The following is a 23,188-nucleotide window of genomic DNA, read 5'->3' on the forward strand; positions in this document are numbered from 1 at the left end:
TTACACTCTGAAAACAACTATTTTTGTTTACATATTCACACAAAGTAGCAGAGAGTAAACTAGGATTCTGTTGGAAATTTGCAACACATATTTATTTATTTATAAAATACAATGAATTTAAATTTCATTATTATATCTTCATTAAGAATAAAGCATATTTTAAAGATGTTTCGATATACGAACTTTAGAATAAAACAAACATGTTTGAAAAACGTTATAAAAACAAATATATAAATATACCAATAACTGAATTCAATGATTTAATGAGCCCTTAAGTCAAAAACTGAATAAACTGTCTAGTGTTTGTTTGTGGTAACGCATAAAGTAACACAATGGGCTATCTGAGCTGTGCCCACCACGAGTATCGAAACTCGGTTTTTGAGGTGTGAGTCCTGAGGGTGGGGGGCAATCTATGTAGGGTAATTTTCTTCTTCTTTCTTTTACCTTTTACTCGAAATTGATGTAATTAATTTCCATTAATGTAATTATTTTTATAATTTAGTTCGGTATTTACGAATACAAAACATGACATCTCACGACATTCAATAGTGGTATTTTAAAAAATAATAACGAATCGTACTTTTTCGGAAGTCACAAATAACGATATCTAATCGGTTCAATCGTCTCTTTATTGACTTTCTGAGTCTATATCCGATTTTGATTTTTTTCTAAATAATTAATTACGAGAGGTTCTGTTTGCCAAATATGTCTAAGCTATATGTTAAGAAAATGAAGTGAACTTTGTACGAATCATTTGGTTCAATCTGATGATCAATTAGCACACTTCTACAGTCTCGCACATTATCAGCATCAGGAAAATTCGTTTATATCATTCAAACACAAGTAACTGATCTTGCTAATGTGGTCATAGGAACTCTAGGCTAAAATAAAACCAAGGCTTGAATCCGATTTATATCATAATCTCAGGCAAGATTGATCTCATTCGAGTACTTATGAAAGATCCGTTTTACTAACCAGATGAAATACTCTTCGTCGTAGGTCCAGTACTTTTACATATGTGTATCACGAATACGGAAAACGTTGATACGTATTGTAACAAACAAGATGCTGAGATAATTCCAAAGTTAACCAAAATGATACATTGATGGTTTTTTTTGTCTTCTTATTGTCTTGAGAAAACAAATGGATACGACTCTTTTTAATAACAATCTAATTATTTATCAAATGTTCGGTTACTAAAACATTCTATCATAAAGCATAAAGTAAATTTATGTTATTCAATTAACTGATCTCACTGTGATCAACTCGTATTTTTTTGTTTACTTTAGTTAACTAAGGAGAAATGTAAAATTGAATTAATGTTATATTTTTGCTCCCAAAATCACAATGTCAGAGGATGGGTGTGTTATGTTAAAACAGTTTTTGAACGACACCGCGTCATTATAATAAATGTCGACACGTTCCGTCATGCTCTATCTTACGATAGTGCATCTGCCTTTCAGCATAGTTTCCTTTACAAAAGGATCCGTTGTAAAGTTTTCATGTCTAAACCACACCCCTCCTCCCTGATTGCTTTTAATAAGTCATTTAGTGTAGGAGAGCGACAATTTTTCAACGCACCTTTTTCAACAGTTCGATCGCCCAGGAATCCGCACTCGCTGTGCGCTGCAGCTTGACAGGTACGTCTCTGTATAAAATACCCGTTCCATTCTCCAGCTGCATAAAATATGCGACAGTTGAACATATATCTCTTGGAACCAACTTGTGCACATGTGACTTATGTCGCTTTTTCACATGGAGACCCTTATTGATTATGTTGTGAACTGTTGCCTAGTGCACGTGGAGTGGATGGCTTTTTTTCAATTGAGCTTTGTGTTCGTGAATTATCACTTGTTAAAAGACGCCGAACTTTGCTTAACATGTCTACGGTAAAAGTTGTTGCAGGTCTCTTTCTGGATGGTCTTGGTACCTCAAATTGATACACATTCCTTTGTTTTCCAAAGCCCTTAAGTATAGTGACATTCTAAATACCTGATGTGAACACATCTTCATGATATGATTGTATTAATATATTGTATGATAAAAAGTCGTATTTTAATCTTCCCCAAAACGATAAATTTTAGATCGTATTATATTGGCTATGCCACGTCAAGGTCAAAATGTAGTTCTCAAACATGACCTTCCACCGCGACTTTATGTTCTCAGCCCTCCGTTGTTAATGCTAATAACTAATATTTATGCCAGCTGATTGAACACATTTTTTTTACTTTTCGTACATGCTTTTTATTAATTGTTTCATTTTTTCTATGATTAGTTTGTTTCTTTGTTTGTTTTGAATTTCGCGCAAAGCTACACAAGGGCTATCTGCGCTAGCCGTTCTTAATTTAGCAGTGAAAGACTAGAGGGAAGGCAGCTAGTCACCACCACCCACCTCCAACTCTTGAGCTACGCTTTTACCAACGAATAGTGTGATTGACTGTCACATTATAACGCCCCCACAGCATGTTTGGTTGGACGAGGATTTGAACCCACTACCCTCAGATTGCGAATCAAGCGCCCTAACCATCAGGCCATGCTGGGCCTTTAAAATTAGTATTTCAACTGTAGGGAGTCAAACAAATGAACTTTAACCCATGTATTAAAATTAAATTATTAAAAGGCTTTTATTTCATAAATTCTAGCTTCTACCATTTTTATTTTATCTTAAAACAAACTTTACGTTCACTGGTACTTTTTCTGAGAAAACGTAATTTTCTTTTAGTATTCACGTGTTTTTTTCTTTCCTTACTTACATATATTAATTTTATTTAAAGAGCCCTATAAATACTACAGCTATGTTTTGCTTTTTAGAGCAAAGCCGAATTAACGTATCTGCTGTGGGCGCAACAAAAATCGAACCCCAAATTTTAGTGTTGTATGTCCGTAAACTTACTGCTCACCTAAAGAGGAATCACTCAGGCTAAAATATCTTAAATATCATTTAGTTTAAGGCTTGATCAGGTATAATTTACATAAATAACATTGTGATTTACATGCAAGAAACTATGTGAATCAGTATATGATTTTATAAATCAACGAACAAAAATCAACTAAATATACGTGATTTATTAACAACCTGTCTCGGGAAAACCCTCACTCTCAAGCCTTAAACATATTGGTTGTGATTACTACTGCACACAGAGTTACATGTTCAATTACTTTCAAAAGCATTTAGTTATGTATCTAAAATTATTTTGAATAAGCTCTTTAACATATGCATTATAAAGAGTTATTTGGAGATTTCAGCAATTTCTTGTTGTTTGATTATTGACTTTTGCTAGGAAACAATGTTATATGGGATGTAATTAGGGGATTAGGTTTTTTAGCAGTTCTTAATTTTTTGTTATGGCTCAGCGGCAAGCCTGAGGGGCTCACACCGCTAAAAACCAGGTTTCGATACTCGTGAATGGCACAACACTGACATCCCAAATTTTCTATTGAATGTAATGTAACATGGGATGTAATTTAAAGATTAGGTTTTTAGCAATGTAATATGGGATGTAATTTAAAGATTAGGTTTTTAGCAATTCTTATTGTGTTGTTGAGAGCTCTTTCTATGGAAAGTAATATAAGGTGTAATTTTGGATTTTAAAAAGTTCTTATTGTCGTTATTACCTCTTGCTGCGGAAAGTAAAATGACATGAGGTGTAATTTGGAACTTTTAACAAGTTCTTATTTTTGTTCAAGGACTCTTGCTGAGGAAAATAATGTAAAGTCGTCAGTATCCCTAATAACGATCGACTTCATGTTGGTAGAAACGTGTTAGGAAGAGTTATTTCTGCAAGTCTCCCACAACTGTTAAGATGACCGCCATCTAAACACACTGGTGTTCGTAAATCGTTTATTGGTTGCAAACGCGAGAGCAAAATTTACGTATTTATGTTAAACAGTTTATAGTAAATTTATAGCCCTTCCTTAAAGCCCAGAAATGTTTCACCATCTTAATTTTTCCCCTTTCATCATTCATATTCTGTCACGTTGTTATTCGTTTAAAAACTGTTTGTATTAATGATCAAGTTTACGATTAGGTTTAACTCTCCAAAGATTGAGTTGAACTTACACATCTGTCTAGAAATGATTTCATGATAAATCCAAACACCACAAAAGGAGTCGTGTGTCACGTTGGTAACATAATTAACTACATTTATTACAGGAATAATTCCCGTTGCTGAGAAAAAAATTATGACATAGACGTCAAAAATACATTGGTTTAATCTCGGGTTTCCGAAACGACCAAGAGTTAGACTAGAATTTTATCACTTCCATATATAGACGCATAAAGTGTATTGGTTTAGTCTCGGGTTTCTGAAACGAACAAGAGTTAGACTAGAATTTTATCACTTCCATACACAAACGCATAAAATGTATTGGTTTAGTCTCGGGGTTTCTGAAATGAGCAAGAGTTAGACTAAACTCTTGTTCGTTTTAGAAACCCGAGACTAAAACAATATGTTTTTAACATGTATGTATGGAAGTGATAAAATTATAGTCTAACTCTTGCTCATTTCAGAAACCCCGAGACTAAACCAATACATTTTATGCGTTTGTGTATGGAAGTGATAAAATTCAAACTGGAATTCTATGACTTGCAGATGCTTGTTTTAACGGTAATGTTTATTTTATTATTACAAATGAAAACACGTGCATTGTTTTACAAAAAAAAGAAAAATTACAATCAATGATAATTAATAAGAGTTACCTAGTGCCAGACAGTACGTAATCCGTGTTTTGTTCTTTGTGTTATGAAAAAAATATTGTGACAATTAATATGTGATTTGTTGTTTTGTTTCCTGGTTTACTTTTAATAAAAAGGCTAACCATTGTGTTGGTTATTCTTTATCGTACAATCGCGTACTACAATTCGAATAACATGTAATTAAGCTTAAGAGTTTCGATTTTTTTTATTTAATTTTTTTAACATTTGGTTCGAGAATAACAGTAATGTTAAATCGTTTGAAAGATGCCTATATTCCCAAATTCAAGTCAAAAGTATTTTATTGTTTATAGGAATCTTGTAATTATTCAAGTTATTATAATCTTTGTTGAATTCTAATTATTATTATAATTAACTGTTGAATGAGCACCATCTAAAAGCATCAATAAACTCTATTCTCTATGTATTTTTATCAAATATAATGAAGATTGAGTACTTACCCTTCTTGTTTGTTTTCCCGCATGAATTTTAAAGCAAACTGGTTTATACCAATAAGTAGTAGCTTATTTCATGTCCAATAAAAATATCACTATTTATTTTTAGGGTTAGCATGATTTTATGTTGATAAAATTCATAAATTATTATCTCTGTGCCCCCCCCCTCCAGTGGCACAGCAGTATGTCTGCGGACTTACAACGCTAGAATCCGGGTTTCAATACCCGTAGTGGACAGAACACAGATAGCCCATTGAGTAGCTTTGTGCTTAATTACAGACAAACAATCTTTCATTCGCTTTCACGCTATGAGGCCGTGAATGAGTTATAAGAGTAACGGATAGATCTAGCTATTCTGACTGACAAGATTTGCTCAAGAGTTTGCGGTGTGTGGGGGGGGTTGACTAGCTGATTTCCGTCTAGTCTATCGCTTCAATATTATGGAGGGTTAGCGCAGGTATCGTCGTTTAGTTTTTCGGGATTTCCATCAAACAAATTATTTATTAAGCAACTCCTCATGTGGATTATATTGTTTTTATAACAGTGAATGTATCACTACTTAATACCACAGAAACACAAAAAAAAGAAAAAGAAACGTATACTTTCCACTGATTATTTGTGTTTTTTCCATGTTCAGTCAGAAATATTTGTATTTTATAATCTTTCCGAAAATATATCTTTACTTTTTCATTTTCCAATCGTCAAGCTACGTTATTATTACATCTTGTTATTCAACAAAACTAAAGGTTTTACTACACATCTAGATCACGCGATCTTATGAACACGCCAGTAATACGAGGTTCTAGCTCATATGAGTTATAAACACACTTACTGTACTTTTGTGGACTTTACCTTAACAATTTATCCTGCGTTTAATGAACGCGTAAATTTAGCAATAATGAATAGAGAATATAATATACCTTTTGCAAATATAGGTAGGAGGGGAGGAGGAGGAGAGCATGTTGGCTCTGTATTGGAACTCTGGATTTCGAAACTGGGGAGCTGGGTTCAAATCTGTGCGATGCCATAAAATATTACCTGCAGTTTAAATTCTGGGCGCGCTATAAGAGTGACAGTCAATCCCTTAGCGAAGATGGTGAGTAGTAGGGTGCTGGTGACTGTCCACCTTCCCTCTGGCTGATTGGTCAAAATTAGGGACTGAGGTAGAAAGCTTTAGTAGCTATAGACAAAATGTACTTGTAGGTTGATATATGAAAATAAAGGTGTTCTGTGGTTTAATCATAACTTTTAAAAGATGCGTGCAGGTATAGCTTTGTAATCAAGATTGAATATAAATTTATTTCCATTTACTTGAAACTAAATCGGCATATTTTTAACTTGAAAATAAATTCTCTGTTACGTGGAAATGCTGTTTGTATTTCTGCCGGTAACTAATTCTGTAAAACACTACAAAATTTCCTTTTATTCAAGATTTAAAAATGTTTCAGGAGCGGGAAAAGAAATTAAATAAATCAAATTACTGTACTTTAACTACATCACTGGGAATTACCATAAAATGTTTAGGAGTATTACACATATGCAGCTAAAAAAATGTCAATTAAATTATGATTCCATAGAGTGTGAACCTGAAAAACCCAAATATTCATGTTGCTCGAAGTACATCGACCGTCTATAATGAGGGCCCGGCATGGCCAGGTGGTTAGGGCGCTCGACTCGCAATCTGCGGGTCGCGGGTTTGAATCCCCGTCCCATCAAACATGCTTGCCCTTTCAGCCGTGGGGGCGTTATAAAGCGACAGTCAATCCCACTATTCGTTGGTAAAAGAGTAGCCCAAGAGTTGGCGGTGATGACTAGCTGCCTTCCATCTAGTCTTACACTGCTAAATTAGGGACGGCTAGCGCAAATAGCCTTCGTGTAGCTTTGCGCGAAATTCATAACAAACAGACCGTCTATAATGGAGCATTAACTGAGTGTAGTAATAGAGAGAAAATATGACTATAGTTGTAAAAACAACATTTAATTAAGTTACAATAGTGTAGGTACAAAACAAATCTATAAATAAATAAAATGAAAATTTTAATTTGATGAATAATGAAGTCATCAGCAATAATAATTTGATGTTGGTTTACTAATGATGTTGCCATCCAGTGGCTCATCCTCAAGTATGAAGACTTCTAAGGCTAAAAATCGGGTTTTCGATACTCGAGATGGACATAGCACAGATAGCCCATTGTATAGTTTTGTGTTTATCGTCAAACAACTAAACTGATGATGTTTTCAAAACTTGTATAAAAAATTGTGAAAAAAAAGGATTACGAAGCAAACAGCAAAATAATACACACGTAAACACTTTATTTGTCAGTATGCGTAAGAAATATATATAATCTTACTTCAAGTGTTCTTAAATATCGTTAAATCACTCAGGGAATTTCTCAAACACTTCAGTTTGTTTATAATTACTTTAAATCATATAATCTTCACTAATTTTTCATGCTGGGTAAGAATTGTAATTTAGTTATTTCTAATTACTGTTGGAAACTGAAGCTAAAAGTTATCTCTAAAAACACGACTTCAATTTTAGAAAATTACTGGAAACGCTCACCTAGTTAATTATTTATAAAAACAGCAATCTTCTAAGGAAAATTGTATGCAAACCAATACATGAAGTTTTTTTTTTAAGCTTCATTTGACTGGTAGTTTTCATTATTAAATAAAAATCCTTTGTGTAACAACACCATATATATATGATTTGTAAGAAAGTAATAGTAGAAAATGGGGATAACCTTATAAAGTATTTATTGATTCATATAGTAAATAACTGAATAATTCCAGTATATTACCGAAATAATAGGTTTAGAATGAATCGAGAAACAGGAAACTTTCATTCTCAAGTACTCTTTATTTTGAAATATACACTCTGGTTTTCTCCTATTCATAAAACCTCATTTTAGTCACAAAAAATGCTTCATCTGTTAGCTTACATCATGAGTAAGTGCTCTGTTTACAAGTTCATGGGTTTATTGATTGGATAACTATGACGAGACTTATAATGCTAGACATGGTTTAGGATCACCAGGTATGGTTCAATGTTATTAAGCAGTATTATGTAAAAGTGGAGAGATTAAAGGAGAAACAAAATGTTTTTAGCCAATCAGCTGAAAAGTGTATCTTCTTTCATGATATGCTTACTTAGGTTATGCTATACCTGAACATTGGAAGTTTTTCATTCATATCTATTCTCCAGATTGAGAATGGTTAGAATGGTTGAATCTGAATTTAGAAACTAGGGGTATAGATTGGTTGTGTCCTAAGCTAGAGTCTGGGGGTATAGAATGGTTGTGTCCTAAGCTAGAGAAGGGGGGTATAGAATGGTTGTTTTGAAACTAGAAACTGGGGTAAATGACGGTTGTATTTGAAGCTAAAGACTGAGAGGTATAGATTGGTTGTGTCTGAAGCTAGAGACTGGAGGTATAGAATGGTTTTGTCTGAATCTAAAGACTGAGAGGTATAGACTGGCTGTGTCTGAAGCTAAAGACCGAGATAAATAATGGTTGTTTCGAAGTTAGAAACTGGAGGAGTGAAATGGTTGTGTCTGTCCTTTTTTAGTTGTGAAACTCAAACTTATAGAACTCTTGATTATAATAACATTATTCCTGCAATTGTAAACATTGACATAAACAGATCAGAAAAAGAAATCAGTGTTAATGAGGTTACACTAATTAGTTAATTTATAAAGCTTGCCTAGAAATAAAATCAATATTTGTTGCTTTACGGTAATTTTAGATTCCAACAGCTAGCACAGAACATAAAACAGATATATATATTACAGAGTACAGAAGATTTTTTCTGCTATAAATTCTAAGTAAATAAATTTCAAATATTAGAAGATAAACCGAGAACGAAATATACTTTGAGTAACGGACAACTTTAAAATTGTCAGATAACTGTAATCAAATCAGAGTGTGCATACAGTTACATTCACTATGCATTAAGTTTTCTTTTGACAGAAAATAACCGTATTTTAAAGGACGGTTATTCTCTTGTCATGCAGCTACAAAATATAAAATAGCCTCTTTAACATATCTAGAAATGGATGAAATATTTTATAACATGCAGTTGTGATATACTTTTATTTATATCACGTTTCAAACACGTTTCAAAGCTTCGAAAGTTAATTCGATAACTATAAATGTTAGAGTGTAATAGAATGTTCTAGGCTAACCTAAATCGCATTTTTTCTCAACAAATTAAATACTGGTCTGTTTAGTTGGACAATATTATACCGAGCATTTTTAAAATCAAAGTGACACATATTTGTTCGTTCAGAAAATGCATGGTTTGTTTATAACCAACTATCGTTAAGCTTTGTGTAATCCTAAAAGTTACTGTTAAAATCTTGAGTTTGCCTTTTCAGTTTTGCTCGACTGAATCTATTATTATGAAACCCTTTAGGTTAAAGTGGTTTTATACAATCATTTCTACCATGATGTTTCTTCCAAAATCTTTATTTTTATGGGGTGACTACCATGCCCACAACTGGTTGCAAAGTTTGAATGGTAGCAGGTGTCGGGACGTTGTGGATTAAAACAACAGACACCTAAATGATGATCCCTGAGTGTTATTTCGTTATTCACTTTTTATTATAGCTGGGGGACGGAATATCCCCAACGTTATGGATTAAAGCAACATACACCTAAATGATGATCCCTGAGTGTTATTTCGTTATTCACTTTTTATTATAGCTGGGGGACGGAATATCCCCAACGCTTTTCGGTGCTATTGCGGTAGACATATATATCTTTTGTACTTTGTTGAGAAATGGCATAACTTTTAAACATTTTATTTCATTTCTGAAATTTATGAAGTTGACATTTGTTACGAGTATTAGTGTGTTTTGGATTTAACACTAATCATGTTATTAATATGTTAAAATTTAAGTAAGTTATGTAGATATTTAAAATATGTTAAAATACTCTAACGCAATTGAAAGCTTTATTCAAAGACCGATCAACGGTCGTAAAAAACACTACATATTTCGATGTCAATTCACGTCATCGTCACAAGTGTGAAAAATGAATACTGTGCAACCATATAAATACAAAATATCATGATCATGTGACTACAAGTTTACCTTATTTAAGATAAAATTATTTCTATTTTTACTGAAGGGTTATAACATGTTAGCAGATGTAAACTAGTAGTCACATGATCATGACTTTTTGTATATATACGGTTGCACAATAATTGTTTTTCACACTCCTATATTGTGTAATATAATACATTGATCGTTTGAGTAGTTTAATACACTAATAATCTTGACCTTGGTTTTATACAATTTATAATTATTCTTCATGTCATCCATCCATGCGCACGTTTTACTGACGTCATGCCAGTTCAAATTCTAATGTTAAGCGTCCCTTATGTGACATAATTTTAGTTTCTACTGACTGACTGACAGACAAAACACTACTGTATACTGGTGCGAGTGGTTAAACAGATGACCCCATCCAGGCGGCCATCGGCTTCCTTTCGGGGAATATATATATATTGTATTATCATTATGATTATTATTTCAATCGTAAAAGCTACATCTAGAACACTGAATTAACTTATTAAACTAATTAATGCATTTAGATTATGTTTAATACATACCTACTAAATCGTTTTTTCGCCTGTCCACAAGCCAAATATCAATTTAAACACTTTTTTGGTGATTAACCATGAAATTTTAACTTTCCAGCATAAGACCGATATTTTGGCTGATTAGCTATGACATTTTGACTTTACAGCATAAGAACGATATTTAGTCTGATTAGCTATGACATTTTGTTTTTGTAGCGTAAAAACGATATTTTGGCTGATTAGTTATGACATTCTTAGTTTACAGCATAAGATCGATATTTTGGCTTATTAGCCATGACATTTTGACTTTACAGTATAAGAACGATATTTAGTCTGATTAGCTATGACATTTTGACTTTGTAGAGTAAAAACGATATTTCGGGTGATTAGTTATGGCATTTTGAATTTGTAGCGTAAGAAAGATATTCTGGCTGATTAGCTAAAACATTTTGAATTTATAGCTTAAGAACAATATTTTGGCTGACTAGCTATGACTTTATAGCGTATAATTTCTGTTTACAGCCAATATTTAATTGTCATATATTAATATGAAACCACACTCTTGCAAAATATTATGCTGTACTTCGTTAGTTACGCCATTACAAAATATATTTTGCATTTTTTTAGTCCACGTCATAATATTAGATATTTATATTTTAGGCACAAAAATGAGCAGATAAGGTCTTAGCCTGCTATTAAATCGACTGACCTAAATTTCTTTAAGATAGCAAAATCATAAATTGTATGAAAAAAAAACACAGCACAAATTCCTGTAACTCCCAGAAAGTTTCTTTGGCGGAAATTAAGTAAAACCTCCAATCTGCCTCCTGGTTGACAGAAACAGTCTGAAATTTGTTAACGGGATACCTGAAGGTTAGTCCTATACATTAAGTAAATACACCAAAGTTGCCCTGTACCACTATAGTAAACATTAGAGCTTGGTTGTTTATAAATACATTATGAAACTCTCTGTCCATCTTTACTTGTTGACTGATACATTTTTCATTGTATTAAATCGAAGATCAAAATATTCTGATATATCTTCCATTATAACTCATTATCTTCACACCAGTAGACACTAGTCACAATCTTTTATAGTTTCTCTATGTATGTGAGAAAATATATGATATACTGGAGAGATTCACAACCTAATAATATCACAGATAGATTTTTGTAAATAGCTCCTAAGCTCAGCAGTAAGTCTACAGGCTTAGGATGTTAAAATTTGGGTTTCGATACCTGTGGTGGGTTTGTTTGTTTGTTTCGAATTTTGCGCAAAGCTACACGAGAGCTATCTGCGCTAGCCTTCCATAATTTAGCAGTGTAAGACTAGAGGGACGGTAGCTAGTCATCACCACCCACCGCCAACTATTAAGCTACTGTTTTACCAACGAATAGTGAGATTGACCGTTACATTATAACGCCCTCATGACTGAAAGGGCGAGCATGTTTGCTGGGACTGGGATTCGAACCCGCGACCCGCTGATTGCGAGTCGAGCTCCCTAACCTGTGAAGGGAAGAGTACAGATTACCCACTGTGTAGCTTTGTGATTAACAATAACTAAAGGAAACCTTGTAAGTATCAAAACACCTGTGTTGTATATGTGGTGACTTGGAAACGTTTTGCAGCTATTTCAAATATACTAAGTGTTACTTATCATATATGAAGTCTCAATAATGATAGAAAACATTACGACTTACTTAACCATATATCAAATTGTTTCGCAAACTCTATAAGTATGATAACGTAGTGAACCATATATCAAATTGTATCGCAATCTCCATAAGTATGATAACGTAGTGAACCATATATCAAATTGTATCGCAAACTCTATAAGTATGATAACGTAGTGATGAAAATGTTTCCATTCAAGGCACTGTAGCACTTGTAGCAGCATTTTTATAGAAATAGTTATGTGTTGTACATTCATTTAAGGGTTAAATATGTTATAGAACTAAGCCTAATACACGTAAAAAATCGCACACATTTTATAAAAATAAAAAAGCACCAGTTTGCGAAGTAAAACGTTCTGATATATAATTGTAACTACATAAAATAGGACACTGTTTTCCACAATAAAATCAAAGACCAACTAATGAAGAATGTAAACAATATTAAAATATTCAAAGACCACCCATCATAGATAACTTGATGGTATGATAGTATGTTTTGTTTGTTGTAATACGTAAAGCTACAGAATGGGCTGTCTGCCCACCGCGGGTATGGAAACACGAATTTTAGCATTATAAGCTCTCAGACATAGCGCTGAGTCATCGGGGACAATATATTATGTGTACACTATTAAAGCAATCATTGTTATTTCCTGACTGCTAGAGGTTTATTTCATATTTTAGGCTTAGAATATGCGATCTAAAACAGACTTGTATAACCTCGTAGTTGAATATTGTAAAAAGAAAACCAACTTTTAGAACACAAATTGTAATATTTGGAATTGGCCTAATACCACCTGAAGGGTATTACAGGCTGTGAATTACGTAAAAAACTTGCATGTTAGATCTTATAAAGAGTTTGTTATTAGTTTATGTTTTGTACATTAAAGTCTTAATGTCATTCCATATTATGAAGTATCAGTATTGCTTATTATGCTAGAATAAAAGTATATTCTATGACTTATATAAGTATTATTTACTGTCTAGAATGGTGAAATATTGTGAAAGATACCCTTCAAAAATGGTGTTGAAATATGTTATGTTGCTAAAGGCTGATTTTTAAATGTAACACATTACAGATCCGTTTCAAAAACTCTCGTAACATTTCGTTTCTTTAGCTTAATTCATTCGCTGTTTTTTTTATCATTGAAATAACAATATGGCTGTGCCATCATCAATCACTTTTAACTTTTTGTCACGCAAAAAATATGATTTTCGTTTTGGATTTTGATAATGTACTCCGGAGAATTTTATAACGCTCATAGTTTGTTTTTTTTTTTTTAGTACAAAGCTACACAATAGACAAGCTGTTCTGTGTCCACTGCGGGGGATCAAACTCCGGATTTTAGAGATCTAATTGTGTAAGAGAATTGTTATAGACATACAAATAAATGTGTTAGCATAATTTCTAGAGGTGTAACATACGTAAGTTTGTTTGTTTGGAATTAAGCACAAAGCTACACAATGGGCTATCTGTGCTCTGCCCACCACGGGTATATGGTTAGTATGTTCAAATTGTATTGACAGTTTTGTAGAAGATTTGAATGTAATCCATCACAGCATCAAGCTTACAGTATAATAATATTTTTTCGTTATTTAGATATTTTTGATTTTTATTACATTATTGTTTAATGACATAACATCACTATAGATGATGTTATACATGTTTAGCGAAAATGATGTGTTTTTTTGGTGATTTTAAAGAAATCATTAAACATATTTACTTCTTATGGCAAAAATAAAAATATTGTAATGTTCCAAAACGTTAGTAAAAAGGAAATAATCGAGTTAAAGATGTAAAAATATTATAAGTTAATAAAAAGGAAATACTCGAGTTAAAGATGTAAAAATATTATAAGTTAATAAAAAGGAAATACTCGAGTTAAAGATGTAAAAATATTATAAGTTTTCGGCTTATTAAAATACCTAATAACTAGTATAACAACTTACGTCAATATTCAAATAGCATATTTCTTCATTTCGTGCTAAAAATACACATAAGAAAATAATCTTTCATACCATTAATGAGCAATAAATAATTATTCATTATTTCAGAATGGCTTCTGCTGTCATCTGCCAAGATAGATTACATACGAGTTTTTGGATACAAAAAACCGTTTAAATTAACATTTTATGTGTACATTGGCATGATTTCAATATTAATCAAACATAATTTCATTTAGTAATAAAGATAGGAAAAACGGCTTGTACTTTCCAGATAAATAATCCTTTTATTTCAGCCAACGTTTCGCTACTGCGATTTCATCCGGGGGAGGTGGTACAAGATTGTTTGTTTCTGAATTTCGCGCAAAGATACACGAGGGCTATCTGCGCTAGCCATCCCTAATTTAGCAGTGCAAGACTAGAGGGAAGGCAGCTAGTCATCACCACCCACCGCCAACTCTTGGGATACTCTTTTACCAACGAATAATGCGATTGACCGTCGCATTATAACGGCCCCACGACTAAAAGGGAGAACATGTTTGGCGGGACCTGGATTCGAACCCGCGACCCTCAGATTGCGAGTCGAGCGCCCTAACCATGCCAGGTCGGTAGTATAAGAACTGTGTAGGTACTACCAGCTTTGGTACAGCTGCAATGTTGGCTAAAATATATTTAGAAAGTAAAGGTCCTAACTTTATTGCCAAAATGTCTAAACTACTTCAGTATTCACTGCAAAATAATTTCATTCGGGTTTCATATTGTTAATTTTTGGGTTAATAATAGCTAAAATTAAAGAAAAATGAGAGTTTTTAACTAATAATTAAAAAAAGTTTTTTGAAGGTTCAAAAATATTTCCACAGTAAATATTTCTAGGCTCATATTGTATTAAAAGAAATAATAATTATCAATTTAAGACGATTAGATCTACTATGTGAAGTAACTTTTTAATCTTGGCTTTCACTTAATCTTCAGTTAAGAAAACATTATATTGTTATTCTTATGGAGAAACTTCATTGTGCCCGACTATCTTGATTGCGCCAATAGACTTAAGGTAAGTATATGCGTGTAGCGGAAGCAAATCTCAAGTTAAGAGTTTGAGTAACCTCTATGTTTCAAAACGACATTCCTGAGCAAATATTATCATTTCTATTCTTACTAGGCCTTTTGCTTTTGATTACTTGAACTTTAACGCTCTTTTGTTCTGCTTTGTACGAAAAAGTAACAAATTATTGATTGAGATACATTTTATAATTGTGAAAAATATTTAACTAATAGTTCATTAATTCGTTACCAGGGATGCTAAAAAGTTGAAATAAAAATGATTAGTTTTGATGATTTTTTTTAAGCAGTAAAGTTTAAGTTATAATGTCATCATACAGAAGCAGAAGCTTTTTTTTCCTTCTTATTTACAGCGCCATAAAATAAAATTGCTAACAAAAAAAAAGTTCATAGATTGACAGCAAAAAAAATGAATATATACAGTAAATTTTTTGAAACTGTGAGAGCCAGAATGCAAAAAATAAAATATAAATGCCCGAGAAAAAAAATCGATAAATTTTCATCCTGCTATTCCATCGAAATTTGTGTACTTTATAATAAAATAGAAGGTAATAGGAAACTTGTTTGAAAATGAACTGGTTGATGTTCTGCTTGCTTCTAATGAACATTTCAGGAATAGTGTTAATATGAACCTCCGTGGTTATACGAATGAGCTAACATTAATTTTCTTTTCTTGCACCATCGTCATCATAATGATAATATCTTTCGTTGTAAAAAAAGTAACCTTTTTTTTTTAATTCATCATTTTTACACCGCACTTAGTGCACTTTTATTACCGAAAATTGACTTTACATGTTAATTGTGATGTTTTAATGTTTGTTCGTTAAGTTATTTATTCCATTTGTATACAATGAATGAACGCTATCTACGAAACAGCATCTTAAGCCTTTTTGGTGTAATATTGTATGCCAATTTGGTATCTGAAGATTAAGAATTTTCAATGAGTCTCCCTGAACATGTTTTTCATTCGTTATAAAGTCTAAAATTCCTTTTACTGGTGTTCTTGATCCAAGTAGGATCATAAGAGTCACAGTTGCGACGTTTTTTCCTGATTGAAACATATTGGAATGCGAAGTTTTCTTTACAAGGCCTCTAGTTTGCTTGCTGTTAGAACCTACAAATATGCTCTAGTACATGCGATACACACACACATGTACACATATAGTTTTTTTTTTTTTCAATTTTCTCAAGAACATCATATCTGCTCTCTCTTCATTTTTTGTTATTAGCTCTGATATACTGAACTATTTTTGGAAGTACGCCTCGTTTATCTTCTGGTTAAAGGTTTATGGTCGTGAAAACACCTTCAGGGTAATTCAACGCATTTAGCTCCTAGCTTCCATTTCGTTCGCCCTGGTTTCCTATTTTGTCGAATTTGTCGGTTACGCATCTACAAGATTTCCGAATTCACAGGATATCACCAGGTTTAAGTATTGATTACTTGTGGGGAGAATCACATCTGGTCTGTGGTCTATGTTATGTTTACCTAGCATTTGAATAATCAGTACATTGATGAACTACTAAGTTTGAAGCCGAAAAAATCTGTTGAATAGAGGAATATTATTCTGTGATAACAAATTCAGCGTCAGTGAATACGATGAAATAAAGACAGGCGTGAAATAAAATTGTAAGACTAAATGCTACTGATTAGAATATCTTTGAAATCCAACTTAAAACTAGAAAATAACATCATAACAAAAAGACTCTAGTTTATTGTTTTAAACGTTCAATGCTTCTTTTTTTTTAGATTAATTAATATGTTGAAAGTGTTTTCCAAGTATTTTGTGTTATTACTTGGTGTTAAAATTACCTTACCAAGTGCTGTTTTTTTCCCTAAAGTGCATTATCTTGTTTGTAGTTAAACACAAAGCTATACAAAGGGCTATTTGTCCTCTGTACACTACAGTAAGTTTGTTTGTTTATTTGTAATTAAGCACAAAGCTACACAAGGGCTATCTGTGCTCTGCCCACCACGAGTATCGAAACCCGGATTCTAGCGTTTTAAGTCCGCAAACATACCGCTGTGCCACTGGGGGGCACTACAGTAAGTACGTAAACATACCACTGTGCCACTTGGGGAGGGGGGCAGCGCCTTATCATCTCTGTCATTGCATGTACAGTAGTATTTTATAAAATATTCGTTTTAATCAGTATAACTAAGCAAATATGTTCATAACAAATATGAACGAGTAATCAATGTTCAAGTAGGGATGAAATTTACACGACACAGAAAAGTATTAAGAAAAATACACAAAAAAAGATATTTGTCACACAATTTGTTTATTAGTCATCTCTTGATATAAATAATCTCCATACATATAATTTCTGTGGCTTTATTTTCATCATATTGTTCCTCTTAAATCCCTAAAATTTTTCATTAAACGTTGCTATAGTTTTAAACGTATTCTGTTAAAAGAGAACATATCACCAGTACTGCTTGGTTTAACGTTGCGTTACCACTGATAACAGTTTTATGGTTATATGTCTTACCTCAAGAGATATTATGCGTAAGAGGAAACTCTTAGGACATCGTTGTTAATTACAGATCCGTGACCACGTAAAATCACTATAGACGCGACGTACGTAATAAAAGGCTTTGAAATTATGCGTTTAAGTATCTTGGTGGACGAAGACTTCCCAGTAAAACACCGTACAAGTGCAGCTGTATAATTATAACAGTTTTTAAACTAAAGGAGTCCGACGTGTAAAACGCATAAGGAACAATTATAACAACATTAATTTAGTTGGTCGAGAATCAACTATGTGACAAAAATGTACTGGATATGTCTTTAATTATCTATGTTTCTTGCCACAACATAGCTAGTCAAATTCCTTCTCAGACTTCAAATTTGATTTTTGTTTTCTTATATAGCTTCACGTGTTTCGTACATAAAAGTATTATACGTGAGACAACACATGCTGTAATAAAAGCCTTAAAAACTGGAGAGGCGCACTATAGAGGGTTGAGTACGTTATATTAAAAATATTATGAGTGTGCAAATCAGCAAGTTACGTGACAAAGATAGGCAATATAAAATTACAGTGATACGAAAGTTATCATGATAACATTTTAACATTGTTTGGCGCTTCGTACATATAAATGTTAACATATTACATAAAAAGGAAGGATAGTTTGACTTTTACACAACATTCGATTTTACACAACATGTCCAAACCTTAGATGACATATAATTAAATTTAATATTATAGAGAGGGCAAAAAATAATGTTATAGAGAAAAACTCAGCCAAAAACATCCAACAACGATAGAAGTAAGTCTCAAATTCGGTTGAGGGTACACCGTTTATTCAGTTTAATCTCAACTTCGCTGGCCTCACATCCTTAGAATAAAAAAACAACAACAAAAAACAAATGGAAGAGATGTAGGTGTTCTAGCCCACAACGTCCCACATCTTTACCACCTCTGCATCCAGGTGTGGGAAGCTGGTTGCTCTCGAAAAAAAATAATAAATAAGTAAATAAACAAAATAAAAACACAATAATTAGAATACAATACATCAATGAAGGGATACAGTAAACATGCCCTCGAAGTTAGCATTCCAGTCTTCAATACGATGTTTGGAAATAAATACCAAGATGTTAAGGTATTACTATACTAAGCCCAACCTCCATCTTTCCTTGCTACTATTTGGATCTTCAATGGTTCTTCCTATAATACTAATTTAATTATATATGTATGTAACAACCCTTTCCGAAGTAAAATATTTACACTCTCAGATGGTAAAGATGTGTTTAAATCAAGCGCTTATATATTCCAAGATGGGGATATTCCTTGTACTTAATGGAATTGGAAAGCAAAATAGAGGAGTATAGATAAACAGAGGGAACCATGACCATCCAGAAAGAGACTTGCAACAAGTCGTACCCTAACTGTGGAAATCAAAGTACGGTGAGAACCCATGAATACAATGGTCAGTAGCAAAATTCGTCCATGTATATAAGCCTTTGCAATCATTTTAATGTAACGTAATCAGTAATAAACTTATTGTTTATCCTAACACCTTCCTTATAAAAATAGTTATATATGATTCTGTAGTTTAACTACTGTTAGACATTGTGAATACAACACAACCGCCTTGTAATGATATTTTAAACTATCAACGAATAAACTGCAAACACGAGAAAATCTGAGCTGTAAAACAAATTTACATAATATAGTTGTATGGGGTTGTTTTTTGATGCCATGATACGTATCGTAATCCTCGAATTTTTGTATTTTACCAAAGCTAGATACAGATGACAAAACGAAATATTTCAGGAATCAGTGTAGTGTTTACATTACATTTTGAAAGTAAGAACTAAAACAATATTAACGTGTTTTATATAGAAATGTTTTTTTTAAACATCGCTTGGGCTGGTATGGTTTGGTAGCTATGTCAATTGGCGGTGGATGGTTTAGACTAATCATCTTCACTCTATTCTATCATTTCTAAATTAGGGACAACTAGCGCAGTTATCTCTCGGGTAGCTTTTCGCAAAATTTCGAAAAAACAAACGAACAAATGTAACCACAGCAAACACGATATGTATACAAATCTTCTAATCACCTTCAATAAATCATTATTATTGGTAGAAGTATACCTACGTGAAATCACGTACTGTTTATGTTGAACCGTGTTTTCCGCGACACATTAAGAAGGAATTCTTGTTCTCTTAATGAAAATGATTAAGTAAAGTGAGGAACAAATAAAATATTCATATTTTAGACCACTGCGCTAAAGAGGTATTTAGTATTCTACGTCATTCCTAATGAATCTCCTATGTATTTGGTAGGTTTTCTTTGGTTTGAATTTCGCGCAAAGCTACACGAGGGCTATCTGAGGTAGCCGTCCCTAATTTACCAGTGAAATACTAGAGGAAAGGCAGCTAGTCATCACCAACCTCCGCCAACTCTTGGGTTACTCTTTTAGCAATTAATAGTGAGATTGACAGTAATATTATAACGCCCCCCACGGCTGAAAGGGCGAGCTTGTTTCTTTGGGACGGGAATTCGAACCCGCGAACCTCAGATTGCAAGTCAGTTGCCCTAAACACCGGGACGTATTTGGTACTTTCATGCTTTGTTTCACTGTTAAAAATATAGTAAGTTCCTTTTGTTTAACTGTCGTTTAGTATCAATACTACAGTTGACTCTCGAACATTGATGTTCTATATCGTTTTCCGATGGCTCAGCAATAAATTTAGAGATCAAGGGTCGGTATCTGAGATGGGCAACCACAGATAACCCTTTTTGTAGTTTTACGCTTAGATACACCCAAACAAAACTACCTCTCCCAATATTATTATTATTTTTATGATCAGTAATTTTAACGTACAATAATAGGTAGGTAAACAACGATATGAATATAATTCTTACTCATGCTTATAAATCGTTGTTTGCCTACTCATTATTATATTAGATAATGTGCTTCCTTACTCAAGTTGACAACGTATAATTCATTAATAGGTTATAATCATATCACATACATCTTAACCTATTCTATCATTGTGTTCATGGTTACGTAATTTGTATAAACTTTCGGGTACTTTAGTTCATGTTTCAGGACATGCATGTACTTTTCACTTTTTATTCTATAAGTTATCATGAGTATGCCTTAAGGTTCTTTTTTTTAGAAGTACCAAAATACATAAGGTTAGTAACGAGAGAAATCATTTATTACTAAAAGTTTGAACTTCTATTTACGTTTATTGCCCAACTAATTATGACTAAACGAATTAGCTTCTCTCCCTCGATTTATATATATGTATTACTTGGTGAGATCATATTAGTTACTTATATATGGATTTCTACTTGGTGAGATCATATTACTTACTTATATATGGATTTCTACTTGGTGAGATCATATTACTTACTTATATATTAAATTCAAATATATAAGTAATATGATTTCACTAAGTAGAAACCCATATATAAGTAAGTAATATGATCACACCAAGTATAAATCCATATATAAGTAAGTAATATGATCTAACCAAGTATAAATCCATATATAAGTAAGTAATATGATCTCACCAAGTATAAATCCATATATAAGTAAGTAATATGATCTCACCAAGTAGAAATCCATGTACAAGTAAGTAATATGATCTCACCAAGTAGAAATCCATATATAAGTAAGTAATATGATCTCACCAACTATAAATCCATATATAAGTAAGTAATATGATCTCACCAAGTAGAAATCCATCCTTACTCCATTGAACTGCACCTTGAAGATTCCCGACTTGACAATGAAGAATTCCAGTAAGGCCTTGGACAACTTCTGTATCTTGAGGTTTTACAATAAAATGTTGTTGAGCTTCAGTGAAACCTAAGAAAACGACAGAAATATTGAACAAAAATTAAATATATAACGCATTATACATAAAGATTTACAGAAAATATGTCAAGTTCTCACATCAACCAAGCGGATTCTCCAAATATCGCTATTTTAGGATAAGATATCATAAAACTGATTGTCAAAATATCGCTCCTTTAGGATAAGGTATCATAAAACTGATTCTCCAAATATCGCTCTTTTAGGATCAGGTATCATAAAACTGATTCTCCAAATATCGCTAAGATAATATATACAATATTTTAAAATTCTGGTAGCCTTAGAACTTATATATTATAAACTTTCTTATGCTAAATTCGTACAAGTAAAATCCAATGAGAAACCACCCATAAACATTTTATCTGTAAGTATCCTTTGCTGTGTAGTAGAGACAATTAGATATTCCTTTACTTATCTCAAGTTCATTACCAAAGTTAATTTGAACGTCATTATCGTGCCTCCTTCTCTTAAATATATTTCTGTGAAAACACGAATCAAACGATTAAATTATCCATTCAATTAATCATATCAGTGATTAGCTCAAGTTGCAAAATAAAGAGATCACCCCTGCCTACTTTCGCTGACAATATCATCTTATGTGTGTAAGTGGTTTATTATAACAAATGGGAGTTGATTTTTGTCGAATTTCACTGGATGTGGTGCCGAAGGAAAATCTTCGCAGATATAGGAATAAAAAGCAAAAGTCTATTCTGAAGAGAAGATAGAGGCGACTTCGAGTAAGAGTTCATTAGGATGATAATGCCTCTTCCTACAAGTCCCTGAAATCCTACGTTCGTGTGGATCGCGTGCTATTTTCAGTCCACAACATGAATATTGAACACGACAGCAGCTGTCTTGTTTGTTCCGATACTGCTTCAGGTCTAGAAAAATATATTTCACGACAACCGTCCATTAAGCCTCTTAGCTGTATATATTTATCTGTAGATGTTTGTTCTTCGATAAAATGATCTTATGCTCATGAATACATGTGTTTCTAGCTTGATTTAATTGGCACGTGTTGAAAACAAAAACAACTCAGCCTCGCAGGAAACAACAGCATCTTGTTTCTAACACTTTGCGAGATTGTAATAAATTAAAGGGTTTTCGTAAACTTATATAATGATATTTTCAAAAAAAATCAATATTTACAGATAAGTTACTTAATATTGTAAAAAAACCAGTAAATTTAAATAATACTTGTAAATCAAGAAATTGTCTCTATTGGAAGAAAAATGAACGTCTAAGCGCAAAGAGGCGTTACTTCTCTATTGACAAATAAAGAGTGAATACTTTAATTTCTTTTTTTTTACATTATTTTTCTTACAAATAGATGACGAAATAGGATAGGAAACAATAAGATATAGGCCACGTGGATAGGGCACTCGACTCGCAATCTGAGGGTCGCGGGTTCGAATCCCCGTCACACCAAACATGCTCGCCTTTTCA

General features: G+C 32.7%; 1 protein-coding gene across 1 annotated transcript in view; it reads right to left on the reverse strand.

Moving 5' to 3' along the window:
* The window catches only part of LOC111084557 (nephrin-like), a 137,616-nt gene that overhangs the window by 72,143 nt on the left and 42,285 nt on the right, over window positions 1-23,188 (reverse strand). Inside the window, exon 2 of the mRNA XM_022381239.1 lies at window positions 21,599-21,736. Within this exon, the coding sequence (XP_022236947.1) occupies window positions 21,599-21,736 (138 nt within the window). The remainder of the gene's footprint in view (window positions 1-21,598; window positions 21,737-23,188) is intronic.

Source organism: Limulus polyphemus, unplaced genomic scaffold (genome assembly GCF_000517525.1).
Source record: "Limulus polyphemus unplaced genomic scaffold, Limulus_polyphemus-2.1.2 Scaffold154, whole genome shotgun sequence".
In the NCBI taxonomy this organism is placed as follows: domain Eukaryota; kingdom Metazoa; phylum Arthropoda; class Merostomata; order Xiphosura; family Limulidae; genus Limulus; species Limulus polyphemus.